This window comes from Azolla caroliniana, unplaced genomic scaffold (assembly GCF_043228905.1).
Source record: "Azolla caroliniana isolate FFs.n. ecotype wild unplaced genomic scaffold, voAzoCaro1.0.p SCAF_17, whole genome shotgun sequence".
Taxonomy (NCBI): Eukaryota; Viridiplantae; Streptophyta; class Polypodiopsida; order Salviniales; family Salviniaceae; genus Azolla; species Azolla caroliniana.
In genome coordinates this window covers 7,588,974-7,614,202 of record NW_028230452.1, presented here as the reverse complement: position 1 = coordinate 7,614,202, position 25,229 = coordinate 7,588,974, and the positions used below count along the sequence as shown (strand labels likewise).

Genomic DNA, 25,229 nt, shown 5'->3' with positions numbered 1-25,229 from the left:
CGATGTGTTTCCCATAGTGGCATCCTACTCCCATGCCTTAAAATGATAACACAAGAGAGCTTGAAAATTATTTTGTTACGCATAATATTACAATTCAGTAGCATATTACCTTGGGTGCTTGCCTGCATGATGTGTCAACACATCATCAAAGGATTTGAATGTTGTAGCATATGACCATGAATGAAATCAAGTATAGCTACAAAGATGTAAAGTCATGGAATTTCCTTGTCTCTGCATGGTTTAAATTCCATAACTCAGTGGTATTACCAATGAACAAGACCAAGGTCGATGATGTCAATTTCATTATTATTCATCTTGGTTGGGTTATCTAGAACATGGCATATATTGATGATGTATGATAGCACTCAACTTGCTATTTGTTTACATGCGTATCATGCTTAAATGTTCATTTAAAGAAAAATCTGTCCATTTCACTATATGATTTGATTAGCATTCAGTAAATGAAATGCAAATACATTTGTATAAACATACTCTTCTCAAGTAAGCTTTTTAAATGCACTTGTAAAACATTTTAATCTCAACAAATAGATCTTAAATGAATAATTCCCACCATTAAACTTTACTCGAACACTACATCCAATTTTGTGGTTTTGAAGTCTATGATGTACATAGCCTCTAATGTGTGACAGAAATGATCTTTTATTCCATATGTTCCAATGGTAAAATATTGATACCTAGAAGAAAAATGTAACTTGAAACCCGAGATTTGAACTCTCCTTTCCTATGCTTTATATGATGCTTATTCATTAAAAAGGGCACAAAAATATCATTTTCCTTTGAATATAAACCTCAATGAAGATGCTTCCCATCATGAATGACCAAATGTTTTTTTCCCTAGGTCCAATTTACCACCAATCACACAGTACTATTTTGGAGATTTGCAAATAAACATCAAGATTTCATCTCACTTGAACCTTCAAGTTTTGGCAAGGCAACTATCAAATTTGCATCTTATTCAAAAACTTTAATAACACAACCTGGGGAAAATAACATGAAACGCATTTTCAATAACCTTTAATGAATTCACTCATGGATTCTGTATAAGGATGCTTACTTGTATCATTCTTATTTGCTGAATAAACCACTGCTGAATGAATAATTTCAAAGTAACCAGCAAACTTTTGTTCCTTTGAAAATGATTTTTATTCGATCTGCATTCTGTTAATGCACATAAAGACAAAAGAAGCCAAAGATGCAAATAATAATTCTAATTAACATTCTATCTAGGTAAGATAAAAATGCATCTAGAAACCTAGTTCACAAAAACATTGTTTAGAAATTTTTATACGGTTATGGAAGATGTGGACAGCACATAGATACAGCCTAACTAATAAAAATGCAGCCAGAAGAGACTAATAACAATGTTAAGCAAAACACCCAAATACCTGTATATTTTCAATTAGTACCAGAAAAATCTGTAGTACGTACTATCTTTTGTATTCCAGTGGGTATTTTCGTGTTTTTCTTTAATAGTTGCATTGTAGAAATAATATATTATACCTGTGTCGTCACAGAACTCTCTGAAACACAATAAAAAAATAGGTTAGTAGCTTCTTTTCCTGCATACTGAGGTTTCTCCCTCGATGCTGTTAAGTGTATGTCAGCGAACCATGTTAAGTGTAACACCCACCAAAATATAATAACTTTTAAACGACGAAATCAATGAACAATATTGGAAAACAGAATGAGATACGTATGACAAAATCAGAATGGTGTTAATTATAGTAAAAGAAAACTCTGAAATATACAAGGGCATGTTGGGCCAAGGTGATTTTTTCAATGCTACTGCCTGATTTAACTTCTTGTCATTACCATGAATGAAAGCTCATTACTCCACGAGCTTTACCTTGTATGACATCTCATGGACACATTCTTCTTTCTTTTTTCTTCTATGGGAAATTCCCATGCGAAACCTTTACAAATCACAGTAAGCTATATGCTACATACTCAAAGAATTGTTGACACAACAAGAGAAGAAACTTTCTTCCATTTTCTGCATATCAAGAGGATATGGGCTCATAGGGATAAGAGAGCCATGGATGTTGCAATGCCTCTGATGCAGATGGTCGTTTGGCTGGATTATTTTGGAGAAGGTAACCAACGAATTCAATAAAGCCTTGATCCCCCATTGGTAACCTATGGCTCAAAGACGTTTTCTTTGGCAGCAGATACTCCAACTGATCAGTTTCCTGTTTATTAAACATTTCCAAAGCATTTATGGGCATCAATCCATCAGATACAAAGTATTTAAACTCTAGTTGCACCATTATAACAAGAAAACTCATAAGTTTCCTTTACATAGTTGATTATCGTGACCAGAGAAATAATAACAGGTACTCAATTGTTTGTGATACTGTCACATATCTAAAATAAAGACAGAAATCCAAAAAGATATCCAACCCCTGAAGTACAAAACCAATAATAGAATAGGACTACATGTGCAAAGCATAATGTCTCTAGTTTCCAAAATGGAGTGCTGAATTAACCTTTAGAAAACAAGGAGATAAAAGAGCTTGAAATGAATTGGCAAGAGAAGCTCAGCTAATATGGTTATCCAGATGAGACCAGGTCATGTTAAAATCCCTACATTTCCAGTGGAATCTGGTAAAATTAGGGAAGATATATATTGTAATAAAGAGCTGGGGAACTCGGTCTTTGAGCCTAATCCATTGTGTTGGTAGCCTAACAGCTTATCACAAAGTTATCAACATTTGCTAATATCACCGTCTAAAAATATCATGTGACCCAATGGCCTCCAAAAAGAGAATAATAGGAGGGTGATGTATTGCCTCTTATTCACGAGTAAACAGGAAAAAATTTAAATGCAGGAAGATATCAGGTAGTATGGGCAAGAGATTGCATACCTGATTTCGCTCATATAGCATATGGTTTTTAGTAAAATATTTATAGGTGTCACGACCTTTAGCAAGAACCTCGGGATCAATGGGTCCAAGTATGCCCACAACTCTTGCCAATAACGTTGCAAGGGAGTCATTTTGAAACAAAACCTGTCAGAATATATCAAATAATATCCATTTATTATATTCATTACGTACTACCAAATATGTCTTTTCATCCTTATTCATTTTGAAAACAAAATGGAACGCACAAATAAATAAAAATTATTCATGGCAACAGAAGCAATTTTTTTGGCTTAACTTTAGTTGCACATAAATCAAGTTACTCGTGCAACATTGAGAGTCATTTGTATAGTAATCAAATGCCAGAAATTTTGGCTTTTTAGAAGAATTTAGTGAAATAAACAAGATTTCAATCAAGCATATGTTTATTTAAGTTATTGTAGTATCCATCATCATGGACTATATATATCTAGCAAGTTACATTGATTTGTGAGTAAAGACTGAGAAGATAAACTCAATATTTTAAGGAAATCCACACATGGAACGCACAAATAAATAAAAATTATTCATGGCAGCAGAAGCATTTTTTTTGGCTTAACTTTAGTTGCACATAAATCAAGTTACTCGTGCAACATTGAGAGTCATTTGTATAGTAATCAAATGCCATAAATTTTGGCTTTTAAGAAGAATTTAGTGAAATAAACAAGATTTCAATCAAGCATATGTTTAGTTAAGTTATTGCAGTATCCATCATGTCATGGACAATATATATCTGGCAAGTTACATTGATTTGTGAGTAAAGACTGAGAAGATAAACTCAATATTTTAAGGAAATGCACACATATTCTACATATCATGCTAATTTGTTTTTGTACATGCTTCAATAACACAGAGAAAATAGACTTCATGAAAAAATTGAAAGGAAAACCTCCTACCCCTGACTTTTTCTTTACGTCCTCAAATGTCCTTGGTCAAGCTTTCATTTCTTTCATTTCTCTGAATTATATTTGCTACTTGAGAAATAATATGGTCAAATCTTTCCCACTGTCCCTCTTTCAGAGGTTTAACTAGAGTGTTTGGCAGAATAATGAAAACAGTACATTTGGGGGAATAAAGAATATCGCAGGGGTGGATGGGAGTTTTTCCCAAATTTGAGCAAGCAGCATAGACATATTTAAAATAAACTCTGGAGAAGTACTTACATTTCCTGTGCATAATTCAGCCAAAATGCAACCAAGTGACCATATGTCTATTTTCTGATCATATGAATGTCCCAGAATGACTTCAGGCGCACGATACGATCGTGATTGCACATATGAGCATAAATGATCTGTTTGGAAGCAACTGCTGCCAAGGTCGATAATTTTGATCTCACAACGACTGTAGCTCTTCACCAATATATTCTCAGGTTTCAGATCACAATGGATGATCCCTAATTTGTGCAAAAACTCCAATGCTTCGAGACATTGAATCGTTATAGACTGCATGTCCAATAGAAAGAATGAATGAAATATATATTTATGTCTCTTAAGAGAACAAACCAAAAAATTATAAAACTGAGTTTTTATGTTTTCTCTAGAACAAACAGGCTAACAAAAAAGAACCATTCACCTGCAGCCGTGGCATTGTGAAATAGACTTCTCCTCCTGATTCCCTATTGAATTTCTGGAACTCATACAAGTTGGCACGTAAGAGCTCACAAACAATAAAAAGATGTTCCTGTGTAGAGAAAAACCGAGAGAAAACAAGTGTTATTAGATGCAATTACCTTTTATCATTTTAGGTGATTTCAACACGTAAAAACTTGCTTAATTCTTTTGAGCGTAATTGATTCCATCATTACCCTATGGTAGAAATAATCGTACAGCCTTAAAATATGATACTTGTCTGCAGGATCGTGCTTGTTGATATACTTGAGTAGCTTGATTTCATCAAGACTTTGATCAAAAAAGTCTTTGTTGTTTTTAATTATCTTCATGCACACATCAATCCCAGTATGCAGATCATGTGCTTGTATAGCTTTACTAAATGCAGCAGAGCCCAGATATTCTGTTACATGGTAACGCCCAGCAACAACTGAATTTATCATCACGGGGAACTCTTTGTCCTCCTCAAAACCAGTCCTACACAGAATTATCCATCCATAAGCTTCTCCAGGAAATGCAGAAAGATAGTATTAGGAAAGCTAATTTTTCTTTCTCCAAGTAGAGAAATAACTGAAATAATAATGCATAAATCACATTCAGTCAGGTCCAGGTGTCTTTGACTTTTGCCACACACACATATGATAAACTATGTTAGCTTAGTCCTAATACAGTGTCAGAAAAATAGCCTGATCGTAGTACCTTTAAGCTGACAAACTAAAAGAGACATGAATGTAAAGGTACTAGAAAAAAAGCTTGAAATGGGTCAGAATATAGTCAGAGATCAAGGTATATCCAACAAGAGCCAAAGAGTCCTATGTGAGCAGAGGCTCATGGGTCTCCATTGATCGTAGCGTAGTTCACTGGTCCATGGAGCAGACATTAAACTTTTAAGAAATTGAATGTATATGCAACCATAAGCTTTTCCAGTGTTTCCAGAGTTCTTCTCTAATCATTTATCCTGAATCCTCTTGTGTTTTATCTTTGAAACCAATCAGAGAGAACAAGAAATGAGATTTCGAGTAAGTTTTCCTACGTAATCTTGTCCAATAAACATCTCTGGCATCAAGTACTAAAAAAAATTTAAAATATCATTGGTTAAGTCATAAGTTAATCAGATAATCCTAACAATGATATCACATGCCATCATCAAATCATAAAAACGTTCCCGGTTGATCCTAATTCTTACATTGTAAAAAAACCTGAACGATTCACAGCCTTAAAATATTATAGACTCACCTGTTTTTCCGATGTATGATTCTAAGATTAAAAGTCTCAAATTGATCTTCTTCAGCAGCAAATGTTCTCATCTCCTCCTGGCCAACATCTTCATCTTGACCAGAAGACTGGTGAACCCCTTGCAACTGATCCGCTTCATCTAAACCCTCAACACCATCCTCTCTTGCGTCAAGGCTCTGATATTCATTTGTGGAATGACGATGGGTTGATGAGTGGTTTACAATATTTTCCTCACAAGAGCCTATGATAGGTGAGGAATCATTGCTCTTGCGTTTCCATGCAGCAAGAGTATTATCTGGTCCCACCAATCTACCATCAGGTTCTTCTTCTGATTGCATTCTAGTTTCTCTATTTGACCAAACAGACTTTCCAGATTCTGCCCTTGAAGCAACCATATCACCAGATTCTGCCCTTGAGGGGGAAGGGAAAGAGAATCCTTCAAACACAAAACCCCCATTATCTAGAACTGATTTGTTCTTACCACTGGACAGTTGCTTATCTTTTGATTGCACATTAGTTGAATATAGTTTAATAGAGCTTCTTGCATCCTCCTCTGGTCTTTTTGATTGAGATTGACACCATTCTTCACTGTAGTACCGTAGAATCATGTCAGGATCATCTTCATCCTCATCAAAGTGCTGCACAGGGGCATTTTTTACCTGTACATGCCTCTTTTCCTCCCTGTTATAGAAACCTTCAGGATTAAATTTCTCTTGTGATGACCCATATACAATGAGCTCTTGGTCTCTGAAGCTTTCTGAATCAGCTTCACTACTACCAACATCTGCCACATCACTACTTGCTTGAACACCTCCTGATTTCACAGATTCATTTTTGTCATCATTGACTCCACCTATGCCACCATGCCCTACCTTGCTATTACCCCAATCTGAATCGTTTTGTCCTAGGTCATATGGTTCATACATGGAGCCTTTCCAATCCAGCTGTGATCCCATCAAGGTTAGATCCTTGGAACCAAATACATGATCATCATCGTTATTCCCGTCATCATTACTTCTTAAATCTGCCCCATTATGTGCGTTTCTGGAATATATATCAGAATCTGTACCTTGGATGTCATTGACACAATTCTTAAACTCTGATCGCTGTGTATCATAAGCGTCTTTCTGAACTGTTTGTGATCTGTAATATTCTTCTCCAGAAAAGTAAGAATCCCCTTCGTGTTCATCGTCATCATCCTCACCTCTTTTTAGTTGCTTCGAATCTGGAAGCGTACTTTTGTCCATAGGATGTCTTGATCTCTCAACATCACTTGGGTAATCAATTTCATTTGCAAGGAACCAATCTTCATCTTCAATTGGCTGCCTATGGTATCCAGGATCGTCGTCGTCGTCCCAAGTGTCTGAGTCACAATAATCATCAGGATACCATCTTTCACTCTGGGCATCAAGTGCAGTTGCAAAACCAGTAAGTTGCTCTGACATGTCATCTTCCACTATACCTTGACTAACCGACAGTCTCAACATTGGACGCTTTAATCCTGCAAACCCAAAGAGGTCAGAATAAACAAGCCGCCTGATGGCCATTTAAGATAGGCAGATGTTATGAATCAGCATAAAAATAACGAGAAAAAAAGATAATAGAACTTTAAATATCACATGTTTATAATCAACCAGGAAGGTGGAAACAAAAATCTAGTTCCTGTGGGAACACCCCCTTAAATATGTAGCTTCTTCTCAAATCCACATAAAATGCATAAAATACAAGATTAAAAATTAAAACATAGTTTAAGTACCATGGTACTGAAGTAATGAAATACTAAATACCAGAAATTAGCATGTCCTGACTTAAGGGAGGAGCATCGGCCCATCCCGCAGCAGACTCTGAAGCAAAGCTTCTAGTTGAGTTCTCATTGTCTGCACCCGATCCAGGATCCTTCATAATGTCCATGTTCTTGTCGATAGAGTGAAGACGAACAGGAGGCAATCTAGGAAGCTCTTCTGATCCATGAACAACATTCCCTGTGATATTCGGTAGAGATCTTGCTTCTTCTGATCGAACCACTTGTCCCAAGCTTTGAACCTCTCCATGGTTTGAATTACGTGGAATTGTATGCTTCTGTTCTGAATAAAAAGTGGCTACTGATATAACTCCCTTCTGTTGCTCGTTACCCTGAGATAGTCTCAGAAGAGGAGAACAAGGCAATAAAGTGTAATCTTTAGCAGAGGATACTTCGGTGGACGAGGCATCCATGAATCCATTTCTCAACTCCAAATCATTTTCCTCCATAGCCTTCGTATCTTCTATCGTCTCATTAGCAGGTAGATTTGACATGGAAAACTTGGCTGCGTTCTGTGCAATCAACTGATCCTGCTGCCATTTATTATCTTTGATCTTTTGTCTCGCATTTTCAGTCATCCCAGTCTTCTCAAAGCACATATCAAGCTCTTCGTGCCCAGTCTCATCGCTTAGATGATGACCTTGATATTGACTTCCTGACGATGCAAAACTATCGAATGACTTTTTGGAATGCTTCTTTACAAGGATCACTTCACTCTTCAAAAATGCTGATGCTTGTTCAGTTATCTCACAACTCCTATTCTCTACAGGCGATGGCTTAACAGCTGAAATGCCTCCTAAGGATCCCTGAGGTTTAATTGGGTCAACTATATAAAGAGAATCTCTAGTAGAAGCAGATGCTCCAGTGTGAGGGACTAATGCTTCAGAACTAGAAAAGGCTCTGACGTTTTCAAAAATAAACTGCTGATTCGGGGAGGTGTTCAATTCCGCTGCTTGTATAGTTATCTCACAACTCCTATTCTCTACAGGCAATGGCTTAACTGCTGAAATGCCTCCTAAGGATCCCTGAGGTTTAATTGGGTCAACTATATAAAGAGAATCACTAGTAGAAGCAGATGCTCCAGTGTGAGGGACTAATGCTTCAGAACTAGAAAAGGCTCTCACGTTTTCAAAAATAAACTGCTGCTGCGGAGAGGAGGTGTTCAATTCCGCTTGAGGTTCTGATTTACCAGATTCATATGTCACAAATACTTGTTTCTCAGGAGGGTTTCTTATATTAGTCGCAAGATTATCCTCAACGTTCCTAGAAATTCTCCAATCATCCCTGTTAAGATTAGATCCCTGAGATAATGGAAGCCATGACTGTGAATCTGAATCAAGAGACTTTTCTGAGAATAAAGATAAACTGTGCATTTCTTCTTCCCCTGTTGTTCGTGCCATGAGCTCTGCCTTGAAAGCTTCTTCAGCTTGTGAGAACTGATATCTTTGCAGAAAATCAAGAATCAGTTGCACGGGGTCAGCCATAGCTTGAAGTTAGCCAAAATCTTAATCAGGGTTTGTTTTCAAGAGAACCGTGTAGAAAATCTTCGTATATGACATCCTGATCCGCAATAAATTCTCTGCAATGGCAAGAATGAAGGGGAATGAGAGAGAGAGAGAGAGAGGAAGAAATGCCAAAAAAATCTTCATTTCCAAGGCCAGAAAAGAGCCATAGGGATTCACTTCCAAGGCTAGTTAAAGGCCATAAATTTCACTTGGGAAAAAGTCTGTATTATTTCTGCTGCGTACATTATGGAAATCATTCTTTGCTTACCATGTCCATGTTGTCTGGTCGTAATAATCTTTCAATGTCGTCCTGAATGACACGGAAACCTCAACCTGCAATAATAATAAAAATTTGCGGTGCCTACAGAAAAAGTGGAGAAGAAGAGAAAGAAAGAGAGAGAGAGATAGAGAGAAACCTAGAAATTTGTCATTTGTTCCAAAGACCGTGCTTTCCTTAACCAGAACCTTGCGATTCGTGTGCAGAAATACATTATGTGGCGTAAGGGCAAAAAAAGCTTCTAGCTTTCAATTCCCATATAGCATGATGATTGATGACCCTTGGACCTTACTAATCGGCACACAAATTCTCTTGCGGTGTCTTGTCTAGAAGAGGGTTAAGAGGGAAAGCTTTGAGCTTACCATGTCCATGTATATATATATAGGCTTCTGCAGATAAAGAAGTAAGCCATGGCCATGTATACATACATATATAAAGGCTTCTGCAGATCTGTGCGAAGATGAAGGAGAAGACGCGGGGGGACTACTACTACTGTGCAGTCAGAGAGAAAAAGGCTGCAGGAACCATAGCTCTTCTCAGAGAGAGAAAGAAAGAGAGAAACAAAACACAGACACACAGAAGAGAAGAGAGAGAGAGAGAGAGAGAGAAGAGAGAGAAAGAGAGAAGAGAGAGAAGCAGAATTGGGGGGCCAAGAGTTTAATAAAATAAATAAATTTTGTAAACTATTTTTCTATTTTTTCCTCCCCTTTTATTCAATCCATCCATCCATCCATAGTACGTAAAATTCGTGTTCGTCTAGCATAACATTCGTTTTTCCAACGTTGTCAAACGCATGCGAATGTTATTCAAACATTCTTGTGTTTTTTTTGTTTTTTTCCAAATTTTTTTAGTGTTTTTTTTTTTTTTTCATTTTTAGGCTTATTTATCTTATAATAAATAGTTAATCCAAAAGTATGATATTTATCATTCGTTGATGATGTTTTTCTTACGAGAATGATTGAAACATTCGAGAATGCGAATGTACGTATGGTTCATACTATGCATCCATCCATACCAAACAAATGTTTCTCTTCTTCCTGTGCCTATTTTTCTCTTCTTTTGTTTGTTTAATGTCTCTGTGTGTCTTCTCTCTCCCTCTGTCTTGGCCTACTCATTTAGAGCCCATCCCTTTTTCGGGTTCAATAGGTCCAAAGCTCGAATCTTTGTTGAAGACGTTAATATATACATACATATCTTTCTTCCTTTTTTTTCGTACTCTCAATGTTTGTTATTAAAAACAAGATGATAGTACAACCCTTGCTAATCTTCCCTACTTCATCAATATAAATAGTGATCGTGCAAACGGTAACCCTCTCAAGTGTTGTAAAACTAGATGACATATAAGTTTGTATCTCCTCTTCGGACAACGTCCCCATACAACAAACATAGTTGTGATAATTGCCAATTCAACTTCCCTTTCATTTCATCCTACGAAGTTGTTGTGTTACCCCACCATGAAGTCCATCAAACAAGAACCCATTTCTCATGCTCCAATTAAACCACATCCCCCAATATCTAAGGTAGTAAAAAAAACAACCTTATATGATGGTGTGGACATAGCTTTATCCTCATCCATAAAAACCCATTTATAAGGTGACCAAATATTTCCTGTTATCGATGCCCAATTTTGTGACACAATCACCCAAATGGCTTTAGCAACCGACCATGTAATGAACCTATGCTTGGCATGTTCTTCAACCACTGTACAGAAAAAACATGTCCCATTCGAAATATGTCTTCGTTTTAAGGTCATCGCCAAAGGCAACCCACCAACTATGACACACCAAAGAAACACCTTTGCACAAAATGGAAGATGAGACCACCACTCTGCATCTAAAACTCTACGCCACCACTTTACATGTCGAGTAATGTACCATGTATCCAAAACCTTATTGCTAACCACGCTCTATCTTCAACCAACTTATGGTACACATCATTAGTGTGCACCACATAAATCGATTTCCAATACCAAATGACCAATCTTTCCATGGGTCCTTGACCATCAACTCCGGAATCGGGAAAACTAATCTAGGCAATGCCATATATTGATTGCCAAATATACCCATATCCACGTGGTATATGAAACTTATTCCTGATTGTCCGAAAGGCCATCATTTTCCTACGTGACTCTAAATTACCATCTTCCACAGTTACTGTCAAGATAGAGAGAGAGAGAGAAGGAGAGAGAAAGGGAAATATTGTGTTGCAGAGTAAAATGGATTACAAGGAGTAGGCAATAGAGTGCTACAAAATGGCATTGAACCAATTTAGGTTTGGGATGATTGATATATCCCTATTTATAAGTAATAGAGAACACTCTAGAATATTCTAGGTCATCCTAGAATTTAGAGTAACCTAGAAGGTTCTAGTGTATAGAACACTCTAGAATATTCTAGGTTATTCTAGAATGTAGAGTATAGAATATTCCTATGATATTAGATTATATATTCTAAAAATTATACATATAAGAATATTAATACATTGGTTAAGGATTTGTACATGTGTACAACAAGATCGTGGGTTCAAATCCTTTCGAGGCGTAATGTGAGTGTCATCATGACACTATCCCCCTTCTTCGACAACATGTCTCACGGGTCGTAGGGTTCATGTATTAGGACATGGTTTACGAGGATATTGGCGATGAAATGCAATGACCATATCTGTAGCATTGGAAAGATTTGCAGCAGATTGCCAAGTTCGATCATTGGGGGTATAGCTTAGCCAATCGACCAAGTAATACAACTTGTTGCGCACGATTTTAGAATCAAGAATGGCAGCAACCTCAAATTCGGGTCCATCCAAGAACTTAACAGGGGGGGGGGGGGTGTCGTAAGACAGCCCGGAATTGAACTTGCAATTATAAGGTTCCAAAAGGGATACATGAAACACCTAATGAAGATGCATGTGCGAAGGGAGGCCCCTAATGAAGATGCATGTGCGGAGGGAGGCCAAGACGAAATGCAACATCACTTATCTTACCAATGATTATGTAAGGGCCAAAACATTGGTAATCCAATTTACTACAAGGCCTGTTAAGCGTTCTACCGGAAACACCTTCGATATGCCTACAAGCTATCGGTATCAAGGGAAGTGTAATCGTGAAGACTGGTGCATGGAGGTGTCGTTAGGGGGAGAACACGGAGAGCATACCCGGAATAGAGCCCGGGTCCTATACATAGTTGAGACCTTAAAAGCAACAACACATAGATGAAAACAACAAGAGCTATAGATATGTATTATTGCAATAGTTAGTGATGATTACAAAAGAACACGGCCCACAGCCGGTAGCCTTACAAAGCTCTTATAACTATGAATTGACCTCCCTAGGCTCTAGATATCTCCCCCTTGCCGAGGTACGCAGACCTCGGTTTATATACTTCTTTTCCTTCATACAGCGCCGAGCGGTCGGCTGACTGTGAGGCTCGAAACTCGGCATTTTACCTAATTCTCCCTTACCTACTTGCCTTACTTCCGGCGTATTATATTTAACTAATTTCTATTTTTGGCCTATGGACAACACATGACACGCCCGTGGGACAGGACTTTGTCTGTCGAACCCACGGTTCACCATGGATTTAACAAAACCACACGAATTACAAAAATGGCCCGTTCCTACAGGGCTTAGAGGTTGGTCTTATTCTTCTTCCAATATGCTGAGGATATCCTCGGGGGCATGGGGTTGGGTTGGCTGCTCAGCCGGTGGGGTTGGTGATGGGGTTGGTGTTGCCAAGTTGGGGATGGCGGTGTCGGTGTGTGTGCCCTCCTCTATTGGGACCGATGCAGGTAGGGTCGGGGTTATAGTATGTGGCTCTGGTGGGATGTGGACGTCGGTAGGAGCAAACTCCTCCGGTCTAGCTGCCGTGGGGAGTGACTTGGTTCCTTGCTCGGTGTTTGTGGGAGCTCTGTGACTCCCGGTAGTGAGTCGTTCTTCCTCGTACGCTTTGGCTTCTAAACGAAACACCATTAGATCGTCGTTGAATTCCTCCAAGAGTTGCTCGATGGCCGCGGTGTGGGATGTTGCCAAGCTATGATATTCTTCCGTTAAGTCCTCACAGAGGGTCTGGATGCTGGTGTTATCCATCTTGTAAAACCCTCGGCCCTCCTTCCGTCGGTTCTCGGCATCTGCGCGTAGTATGTGTAGGTCCGCGGCTTGGGCTGACCACTCCTACCAAACATGGTCAAGCGTTTCTTTGATCTTCGTGGTGAATTGTTGGCGATACTTCTGGATTAGGGTTTTGATTTTGGTATCGTCCATGCTGATGGTTGCGCGGTGAACTTCCAATGCCTCCCTTGTGGCCTTGGCTTCTGCTTGGCTTTTGCGGGCGAAGAGTGCTAACGTAGCTTGATTATCTTTTGCTTTTTCCGTGATGAGCGCGATGGTCTGCTCATAACGGTTGGTTAGTTGTGCTACAGTTTTGTCCCTTTCTAGTCGCCAGGCGTCCCAGTGTTGTTCTTTGACGACGATGTGCTCAGATTGCAATTGGTGATATGCATTGGAAATTTTCGCTTGTTGCTCCTCCGAGATCCTCCACTTCTGCATATGTTCATTGGCCATGTCCTGGAAGGCTCGTTGATGACGGCGTAATTCCTGGTTGTCGGCGAAGAGCTCTTGTTCCCGTTGGCTATTCCGCTTGGTTTCTTTGATGAACCATTCCTTAGCCTCAATGATCGAGACTTGGAGGGTCATCACCTCTCGTTCTCGTGCTTCAAGTGCGGCCGACCTTTCAACAAGCAAGTGCTTGAGGTTCGCTTCGCGGCTCGCGGCTTGTTCTCGTTGTTGGCCAAGAATGTTGTTGTGATTCTGTTCGGCCATTTTGGCCAACGCGATCTGGGCTTGAAGCTCCTCCTGGTAGTCCCTAAGGGGAGGCCCTGTCTGGGTTGCCGCTTGCTGGAGTTGTGTCGAGGACTCCTTGTTTGTCTGTGTCACTCGTTCCATGACTTCCAGAGGTGGTGGCGTTTGTGTCGAGGCGTGGCTGGTTTGGGGCTGTGGGCTGATATCTGCCCGTGATGATAGCTCACTTGCATGTACCGAGTCTGTCATTGTGCTGGCCTCGGTCGTGGCTACCGTGGGGTGGGCGATGTCATCTTTGTGTTCTACGGTACCTTCAACACTCGGGCTCGGGTTCGGAAGAGTGGCTGGTGAGACAACTTCACTCGGCACAGGGAGGATTAAGGGTTGCGTGAGTGTCGCCAGTTTCTCCTTGGCAGCTTGCCATAGGTCGGTAGCCCGTTTGGCTTGCTGATGCGCTGTTTTGATACGTTGGGCCATGTCCTTGGCTGCTCGAGTAGTGTGGTGTAGATTGCGATATGCCTTGACTAAGGCCATGTTCAGATCCGGTAGTTCCATGAGAAGCGAAGCATTTTGGACTTGCTTCTTCTGTCCTATCTTTTGTAAGGCTCGATCCTCGTGAGGTTCAATTTCACCCATTAGCGCGCGTTGGATCATCTTTGTTTCGGCGTGCTCCTCGGCCATACGAGAGGCGGCAGCTACTTGAGCGTGCGCGAGGAAATCCATTAATTCGTAAGTTGTGCCCAATCGAAGTAGGACACTAAACTCGTATGCCTCCGCGGGGAGATCTTTGTACCCAAGGACTTCCTCCTCTGATATCTGTGTGGTTTGGCCATGCTCAATCGTTCCGACTTGGAGCCATGACTCCGCTGGTACTATGTCCATGGAGGGGGGGCTAGCCTCTTTTGATTTCTGCCGTTGGTCGCCTTCGGTTTCTATGGTTGCCTCTCGAATGATACAGTGTCTTTTTGGCGGCTGGTCCTGCGCGTCCGGGGCCGGTGGTGTTGGCTCCTCGGCCTGTTTCCTCTTCTACTGCCGGATGGCCGAGGGCTGCTGGCTGGTGGGCCGTGGGCTCGGTTGAGGAGAGGTCATTGATGTCCTTGGTGGCCTCGTATGGTGACATCCTCGAGGATGGCCTCCTCGGCCTCATCCCATTCGCCACGAGTTGCTGTCACCGCCTGTTGTCTTTGTGTTTTTGGTGGGGGTGGGGCCGAGGTGGAAACGGGGTGCCGAACACCTACGGGAGGTGAAGAAGACGAGGATTCTTCCCATTCTTCCTGAGTTATCTCCAAAATCTGCCCGCGTTGTTTTCGTGGTGGTGGCGGAGAGATTAGGGTGCGACGAGGGGAAACCGAAGGAGGTGGGTAGAGGAGTGTAAGGAAGTGGTTGATCACAGGCAACAGACACTTACCGGTTTGGAACGATTTGAGCGCCGCCTGGATTCCTTTGCCTGTGATGATTCCCCAGTTGATTTTGTTTCCCTCGTAAGCACTGATGATGATCGCCGCTTTGCTCTGTGGCATACTGGTAGGGTTGGTATGCACGAACGTGTACTCCATCAAGATGCGAGCGAGTTCCCCGAATGCCTTGTTGGATCCACCGTAGGTGCGGTAGGCTTTACCAGATATGGAATACGCACCAAAGTATTCCTTCAGGGTCGTGGAAGGGGGAATCTCGACCTCATGGTCACCTCCTCGTTTCAGGTCCAAGGCAGCGCAAATCATATTGTTGGTGACTGTGTTCGGGTGGATTCGTCGTGCGACCGCTTGGGCATTAGGGTGCGCAAGGGCATCAATCACCTTTAAATAACCACCCAAGCCTTGTTCCTGAAGCCAGGAGCGGGTTTCCTGTGAAGCTGTAAGAGGCATACTGGACTTGGGGTTCTGTTGTGTGGAAGATTGGGGAAGGAGGATTCGACCAGGCTGAAACAGAGTGAGGGAAGGAGATGGTTGTAGTGCGGCAGTGGGGCTATGAGGGCAAGAGAGGGCTTGTGAGCAAGAGCGGTGGGAGCGATGAACGTGTTGAGAGTGAGAGGAAGGTTGAGAGCGTGGAAGCGATGAATGTTGGGTGTGCAAAAAAACGTCTATGTGTGGAGTGGGCTTGGGGTAATTGTTTTTTAGCGAACGCCTAGGGTTTTGTACGTGAAGAGGAGCCTGGAGATTCTTGGGCATGGATGCCATAATAGGATATTATGGCCACGTGTCCTAGGGAGTTAGTGTTGCGCCTTGGATGTTGTGCATGTGCCTTTAAATACTTAAGTGAATGTGAAAGTGACTAATGGGTGCCTCTAACCTGACGTGATTTGGGTGAGGTGGTAGGTGATGTAGGTGGAACTAACTAATTGCTAAAACTATGCCTAATCCTACCTAATGTCTACTTTGGAATGTTGGTGGGTCCTTACCGAGGGGGACGTGTGGCCTCCTTCGTGGCCGTGTCCGTGCCGTGAGACTCGGCGAAAGGGTTGGCTGGGGTATTTCCCTAGTACGGTCGTAGTCAGAATCCATTCACCCAGCTTTTGACTATTTCCCCGGCGAGGGTGCCAAGCTGGAACGTGCCGTTAAACTCGTCAATAATCCAGAAGGGGCCGGTCCATCGAAATCGTAACTTTCCTGGCATAGTACCGAGTCATGTCTGGAAAACGAGGACCGGTTTGCCTATGGTCAGTTCTTGTTCCAATCCCTTCCGATGTCGGTCCACAAAGGCTTTTCGTTGGCGTTGGCGCTGTTCAAGTTGGGCCATGCTCGCTACTCGGTCCTCGCCAAGTTCAAGGAGTTGTTCCAGCCTCAATTGTTCGGATTGGGCCTCGGGAAGTCGTGCTTTAACTTGCACTCGGAGACTCAGGACTTGGAACTCGATGGGCATAACGACTTCTAGACCAAAAGCCATCCGAAAGGGGGTGGATTGAATGCTCATTTTGAATGTCGTGCGGTAAGCCCACAGTGCACTTTGGAGCTTGTCATCCCAATCGGTGCGGTTCTCGTTGACGATCTTCTTCAGGATTGTTTGGAGAATTTTATTAGTCGATTCTGCCAATCCGTTTGCTTGCGGGTAGTATAGTGTGCTTTTCTTATGTACCATTGCGTAGTGAGTCGTAAGCTCGTGTATTATATGGTTTATAAAGTGCCCACCTTGGTCACTAACGAGCTCAATTGGACATCCATAACGGCACCAGTGATGTTCGTACACGAATTTGGCCGTGGACGTTGCCGTGTTGTCTCATAAAGCCTTTGCCTCGACCCATTTTGTGCAGTAGTCCGTGGCGACGATGATATACTTATTACCGGTTTGGGGCGCGGCTGGTTTGAAGGGTCCCACAAAATCTAACCCCCATTTTTGAAATGGTTCCAATGGAAGAATGGGTTGGTGTGGCATTCGAGCTTGTTCCATCGGCTATCCCAACCGTTGGCACAAGTCGCACTGTCGGCAGAACTTGTGGGCATCCTTTTTCGTTGTAGGCCACCATAACCCACTCTGCCATACTTTCCGTGCCGTGGACTCTCCGGCGTAGTGTCTGCCGGCGATTCCGAGGTGGGCCTCTTGGAGGATGGCCTTCTTCTTGAATTGTCGAATGGCCCGATGCCATATTCCGTCCGAGCCTTTGTGATAGAGGATGTCGGAAACTAGACAAAAGTTGCGGCTACGTACTGCGAGTCCTTTCCGTACATCGAGGGCCATGTGGTCGGGAGGCAAGCTAGTACTAAGGAAATGGGTCATCTCCGTGATCCATTCATCTTCTTTGTCGTCGGTTAGCGTTGCGAGATGAAATAAGCCGGCATCGGGTAGATCGTCATATGTGGGCTCGGTAGGGTCTCCGGACTCGAGGCGGCTTAGGTAATCGGCGACGGTGTGTTGAACTCCGGGTCGATGTTGTATATGAAAATCAAACTCTTGTAATAAGAGCATCCATCGAGCCAATCGACTTGTCAGGGCTTGTTTATTAACCAGGTAGAGGAGGGCCGAGTGATCGACATGAAAGGTGAATTTTTGGCCTAAGAGGTAATGCCGAAATTTACTGATGCTGTAGATCATACCGAGGGCCTCCCGTTCGGTGGTTGAATAGTTCTTTTCTGCGGCCGAGAGACGTCAGCTAGCATAATACACTGGCAAATACCAATTTGGGGGCGTGCATTGCATAAGTGCGCTCCCGATGGCAATATCTGATGCGTCCACGAAGACGTGAAAAGGTTCCGACCATCTCGGTGGTTGTACAACTGGGGCATGCGAGAGCATTAATTTCAATCCTTGGTAAGCCTCGTCCTCGATTGAAGTCCATTGAAAGGGGAGTCGATGCACCGCCGCGTGTAGTGTTGTCGTGAAATCGGCTAGGTGGCGTATCATCCAGTTGTGCCATCTAATTTGTCCCAGAAATTGGTTGAGGCCTTTTGCGTTCGAGGGCGCCGGGGCTTTTAGGATGGCTTGTACTTTATCCAAGTCCATGGCGATGACGATGTGTCCGAGTAGGTTGCCGCTTGTGACCAAGAACGCACACTTTGCCGGGTTTTAACTTAACCGAGCTTGGCGACATCGATCAAGATAGAGGCGTAACTGGGTCATGTGTTCCAATCGCTGTCCATATACGACGAAGTCGTCAAGAAAGACTTGCATGAACACTGGGATATACTTGTTAAAAATTTCAGTGATGATGTGCTGGAACGTGGCCGACGTTGTTTTTAAACTGAACATCATGACTTTTGCCACGAAAACACCCCATTCCGTGACAAATGCTGTTTTCTCTTGATCATCCAGGTGCATTCTGATTTGGTTGTACCCACTAAACCCGTCTAGAAAGCTGCAACATTTGTGACTTGCCACCGTGTCGAGAACACTATCCGTGAACGGGTGAGGGAATCCATCCGTGACCGTTGCAGCATTAAGCTTGTAGTAGTCCACACAGACTCGGATTTTCCCGTTTTTCTTGGGGATGACTATGATTGGGCTTAACCATGTGGCGCGTTTTACCGGTCATATGAACCCGACTCGGAGGAGCTTGTCTATTTCTTCCTTGACCTTAGCCGCATAATTGGGGTTCATCCGGTATCGTCTTTGTTGAACCGGCCGAGTGTCTGGGAGAAGGTGGATCTAGTGTTGGTAGTATTGTGGGTCCAAACCCTTCACATCCGTGTAAGACCATGAGAATACATCCTAGTAATCGGTGAGTAAGTGGATGAGGGCTGCTCGTTCGCCGGTTGGTAAGTTATTAGCAATCTGTAGGGTCCGAGGGGTCTCGTTCGAACCGAGGTTCAGTGTTTCGAGCGTTGATGCCTTCACGCGTTGGGAGATGGTGAGTTCACGTTCAAAAGTGTCCCGAGTGTGTCGTAATTCGGCAATGGTGGTGGGATCAGGCTCATCCTAGGGAGGTGTATTCACCATGACCTCCTCGTCTAGAGGTGTGCCGACGACCGACATGGCGTCGATTTCGAAGAGAGGTATGATAGTGGGATGGTCTTCTAGGAAATCGTCCACCTCGTCATCGGCTAATCCATCGAGCATGTGCACCCCTTCTGCGTATAACGACGAGGTGTTGTGGGGCGTGGTTATGCGTTCTTCGGTTATGATCCGGACCTTGCTCTTTCCTCGGCGAAACAAGATCATGTTGCACTGCCAATGTTGTTTGATATTGGCTGTGCGCAACCATGGTCTGCCCAGTAACATTGGGTAAGCCCCCTGTGCTTCAAGTCATAAGACAACGACCGAGATAGTGAACATGTGGCCTCCTAGAGTAAAGTCGAGGTGGCAGATTAATCCGATGGGGCGAACCGATCGTGTGTCAGCCATCCGAAGCCAAAAGGGGCAAGGTTCCCATTGATTCAGGCCGAGTTTACGACAGGTAGCCTCGCTAATGACATTCACGCTAGAGCCGCCGTCGATTATGCACTCGTGCAAGTCCTTCCCTTTAATCATAATTTTTATGGCTGGATTCTGCGCATCCATGAGAGGTGGACCCGTTCCTGGCTCGGTTAGGTGCACAAGTGGTGCGGTGGATTGGTTGTTGGCTGTGAGTGAAGCCAAGGTGTCCCGAAAACGCAGCATGAGTGGTAAGAGTTTATGCAGAGGTAAGCAGATCCTGGAACTAGTAAGGGCGTCCCACAACTGGTCATCTTCTGCCGCCGTGGATGGAGCCGAGGACTGTGTTGCTCCGATGGTCGCGTCTCCCATTTCCGTGTGCATCTACACCACATTGTTTTTGTTAGCCATATCCATCCATTCTTTGGTTGCTTGCCGGACTTCGTTCTAAACTTGCCATGGGGTAGCCTGGGCTTTGCTGCGTGTTGTGACGTTTTGTACGTCAGCCATAATACTATTCACGACAGGAGCCTTTCCGCGGTCTGTTGTTGGGAATTGCGTAGCGTAGTGACCAGGTTGGTTGCACTTGAAGCAGGTAACGTCGGCCGAGTTGCTGGTGCCAACCCGATCCGTGGGGTGTGGTTGATTCCCGGCCTCGTATGTTTGTGGGTTGGTCCAGGGTGCGTTCGAGCTGCGCGGTTCATTGTGCGGTGGGTCCCGACGACGATTGTCGTTATTCCTTCGGTTATTGCGTGATCCTCAGTGACAATTGCGTCGATCATTACGGAAATTTCTTTGATCGTAATGGTCATCTCGATCCTCTTCATCCCGATCATAATCGTCGTTTGCCCGATACTAGTCATTGTGATAGCGATCACAGCGGTCGTCCGATCTCCATCGGTTGTCGTCCCGACGGTAATCGTCGTTACGACGCCGTCTATCCGGCGATTGCGGTCATTGGTTATCCTGGTTCTAGTAGGATTGGCGCTCGTCCTGACGAGAGTATGTATCCCGAGGCTTGATCTGGTGAACCAGAGCCTTCGTTGTGCGGTTGAGCATATTGTATTCGCAGTGTTCGACAGTGTGGGATCGGGACTGGCAGATCAGACACTATGGTCGGTGAGGACATTCGAGGGCCAGATGGCCCGATCCCGAACAAACTGTGCATTGGAGGGCGTGGCAGAAGTGATTGTCCTCCTGGGGAACGACGCTTTGCAGTGAACTCATAGTGAAAGCCGTGCTTTGCTGAGTCCGATCGAGGGCGAGGACGCGCGCTATGACTTGCTCGATCGTTTGGTTGTCAAAATTAGTAAGTGCAAGAGTCGTTCGTAGAGGCTCCTGTAGGCTGGACAGGAATGCGTCCAAAATGTGTTGTGTAGAGACATCGTCGGCCACTTGTCTGTAGAGATCCGGGAACCGGATCGTGAATTGTGCGACTGTCTCGTGCGGTTCTTGTCACATGGAGAAGAACTGCCGGAGCAATTCTCGTTTGGGCACCTCGCGATGGAACAGTTCTAGGAATTGTGTGCGAATGTCGTGTGGAAAGTGCCAAACTCCCCTGTGTCGAGGCCAGAATACCATTGCGCAACTGGTCCATCGAGGGATAGCGTAAACTCAGCAATTTTTGAGGCCTCGATTTCGGCAAGCGAGAGGCGTTAGGTTGAGTGGTTGGCTTGCCAGGTGGACACGAACGCACGGACGTGCGACTCCGCATTGGGGCTGTCGGTGTATCGTGGGTAAGGATACGACATGGTATCGAATTTGGAGTCTTCCGGTAAAGCCGGAAAAGGGTTAGGGTCAGGGTGGGTGACCTCTGGAGGGCTTGGTGGGGAGGTTGGTGTGGACTCGACTCGCGATCGAGTAGCAGGTGGCGAGGATTGCAACCGGTGAGCCTCCGATGTTTCTGGGAAGGACTGGTCCGTGACCGCCGAGTCGGAAGTGCCTTCAACTGGCTCAGGGCGTTGGCCAGATGGCCGAGACCGCTTGATGCGATTGGGCGCCGTAATGGCGGCTGAAGGTTGTCTTCAACGTAGTTTGCTGTGATCTCACAACTGTAACCGGGCATGCCAAATTGTGTTAACCGTTCTACCGGAAACACCTTCGATATGCCTACAAGCTATCAGTATCAAGGGAAGTGTAATCGTGAAGACTGGTGCACGAAGGTGTCGTTAGGGGGAGAACACGGAGAGCATACCCGGAATAGAGCCTGGATCGTATACATAGTTGAGACCTTAAAAGCGACGACACATAGATGAAAACAACAAGAGCTATAGATATGTATTATTGCAATAGTTAGCGATGATTACAAAAGAACACGGCCCACAACCGGTAGCCTTACAAAGCTCTTATAACTATGAACCAACCTCCCTAGGCTCTGGATATCTCCCCCTTGCCGAGGTACGCAGACCTTGGTTTATATACTTCTTTTCCTTCATACAAAGCCGAGCGGTCGGTTGACTGTGAGGCTCGAAACTCAGCGTTTTACCTAATTCTCCCTTACCTACTCGCCTTACTTCCGGCGTATTATATTTAACTAATTTCTATTTTTGGCCTATGGATAACAAGGCCGAGTGGTCTTGATGTTGTGTTCGAGAAGCCATACATGATCCCTAACGTGGAACTTTTTTGAGGAGTCTAGGCGATGATGATCCGCAAGCCTCTTGTGCGTAACTTGAGCATCATGCAAATTGTGGAGAATGGTAGTGTGAATTTCTTGGAGGCGACTAAGAAAATCCTTAGCAGCAGGGTTGGTAGGAACGCGTGGATGCGCATTCATCGTCCACCAAGGATTGTGAAAAATGGGGAATATCCTGTAGAAGAATGGGTTGAGTTGTTGTAAGAGAATTCAGCCAAGTGCAAAAAATCAACCCAATCTTCTTGTTGATAGTTGATGAAACAACGAAGATATTGCGCCAAAGTCTGGTTGATACGCTCGATTTGGCCATTAGTCTCAGGATGATAGCTCGAAGAAAGCTTAACCGAAATGTGGAGAAGTTTGAACATGTGCTTCCAAAACTTTGAGATGAATTGTGGACCACGATCACTAATAACATCATCTGGCAGACCATGATGCCTTAATACCTCCAGCATAACGAGATCGACCACCTCTTGACTAGTAATAGACTTTATACATGGCAAGAAGTGTGCCATTTTGGTAAGTCGATCCACCACGGTGAGAATTGCATCAAAACCTTTTGAAACTGGGAGATCAGTAATGAAATCCAAGGATATAGAGTTCTAAGGATTTTCCAGAATGGGAAGTGGTTGTAGTAAGCCATAGGGTCGGTATCGAGGACTCTTTGATCGACAACATATATCACAATTGCGAACATACTTCTCAACAAAAATGACGAAGGCGGGGCATGTCATCTTCCACTATACCTTGACTAACCGACAGTCTCCACTATATCGGTCAAAGCCCCCTTGCTACCCCAATCAATCACACCACATGAATGATCGTTAGCACTGTCATCAGGACCACCACCATTGCCGCAAGAATTATGGCTACAACGACTACGATGCACCTCGGCATTCATGGTACGATCGATGGAATAATCATGGTTTGCAAGCTTCAGGGAACCGACGTCACTTTGACAACCGTCATCGCGATAATCAACACATGGATAATTGGCGACCCCACAAATTGAGTCTCGGGGCAACCCTCCACAGGCATATCCCCAGTAGGGGCGGGAAGACCAACCACACAACCTAGCACAATCCCAATTCGAGCACGGTGAGCCCAGTACCTTGACAACCATCACATGCTTCAATTGTAACCAACCCGGCCACTATGCCATCCAGTGCCCCACCAACACTAGAGGAAAAGCACCGGTCGTAAATATGATTACGGTTGACGTGCAATAGGTGACTACATGCAATAGGACCCAATAATCCTAGTGGGATATCCAGGACTCAGTTCGACAACACGCTAAGGGCTGGGTCGACGCAGCCAATAACGCCAACATCGACCGGATGAAAGCCGAAATAGAAGAAACAAAGAAACGAAACCCCGGGCAACCACAAACCACAAACCCAAATCTACCTAGTTTAAGCACTTCGGATCACACTAATCCCGACCTAGTTTGGCAGGCGCTCGCTGATTCCCAGATATCCATGCCGTTGCACAAATTGCTACACTTGCTGCCACACTTCAAGGGGACGGTTCATTCCCTTACAAACGGTCTGGATCCGACTCTCCCCTCCATCAATCTCACAGCCCCGGCACTAGGGCCTCCCCTTATGGATTCCCAAAATCCGGTAGTATAACTCATCATCTGCAGTCATGAAATTCCTGAATGCATTATCGATGGCGGGTCAGGTGTAAATGTCATTAGCAAAGCCACATGCAACAAGATCGACATCACTCAATGGGAGCCGTGTCCATTTTGGTTACGAATGACAGATATGAGATCGGTGCGGCCGATACGGCTCCTACGCAACATGGAATTTATTCTGGGAGGACATACCTTCACCGTGTCTGCAGTTGTCTTACGCCTCGATGCGCCAGGCGTTTACCCATTCCTGCTGGGAAGACCGTGGCTGCGAACGGCCAACATCAAGCAACATTGGCTGCACAATATGATTTCATTTCGGAGAGGAAAAGCCAAAGTCCGGATCATTACGGAAGCATGTACTTCAACTCCTTCTATCAAAAGCCCGCTATATGGGAAGGGAGTCCACATGTTAGATGGACTGGCAGATGACGAAATGAACACTTTTCAAGACGAGCATCCCGCGATCGTCCCGCTCTTCGAAATCGATGTTCTTTCGGCCATAGAACCATACTTAGCCAACACAATAAACCACGAAGCTCCCCACGAGCCTGACCAGGATTCAATAAAAGAACTACAACAGGCCCGTGATGCACTTGACCACGAATTAGCAATCTCACAGAGAGTAAAGGCCTCCAGCTTGGAAGAGATTAATCTCGGATCCCATTCCAAGCCACGACCAGTAAAAATTGGCAAGGATCTAGCAATCAATGACCGATCAGCCCTACTTGGATTGCTCACGGAATATTAGGAAGTGTTCACATGGGCGTATAGTGATACGAAGGGCTTCGACCCTCAATACCACCAACATTAGATTCACCTCCAAAAGGATGCACGACCAATCCAGCAATGCCATTACCAAATGAATCCCAACTACGCGGCCAAAGTGAAAGAAGAGATAGATAAACTTCTCAGTGTCAGGTTCATCCGGCCGTCAAAAGAGCCACATGGTTAAGTCCCATTGTTGTCGTACCAAAAAAGAATGAACAAATCCGGGTAAGCGTGGATTACCGAAAGCTCAACGCAGCCACAATTACA

At 43.9% G+C, this 25,229-nt stretch overlaps 1 protein-coding gene across 1 annotated transcript; it reads right to left on the bottom strand.

The window, feature by feature from the left end:
* Positions 1-1,717: 1,717 nt before the first annotated feature.
* LOC147853042 (uncharacterized) lies at positions 1,718-9,282 on the bottom strand. Its single transcript, XM_087333630.1, has 7 exons — positions 7,552-9,282; positions 5,765-7,265; positions 4,726-5,005; positions 4,494-4,601; positions 4,085-4,363; positions 2,886-3,029; positions 1,718-2,210 (listed from the first exon to the last, which is right to left on the bottom strand). Exons 1-7 carry the CDS (start codon positions 9,047-9,049, stop codon positions 2,022-2,024), a joined length of 3,999 nt encoding a protein of 1,332 aa, XP_087189756.1. The 5' UTR covers positions 9,050-9,282; the 3' UTR covers positions 1,718-2,021.
* Positions 9,283-25,229: the final 15,947 nt, after the last annotated feature.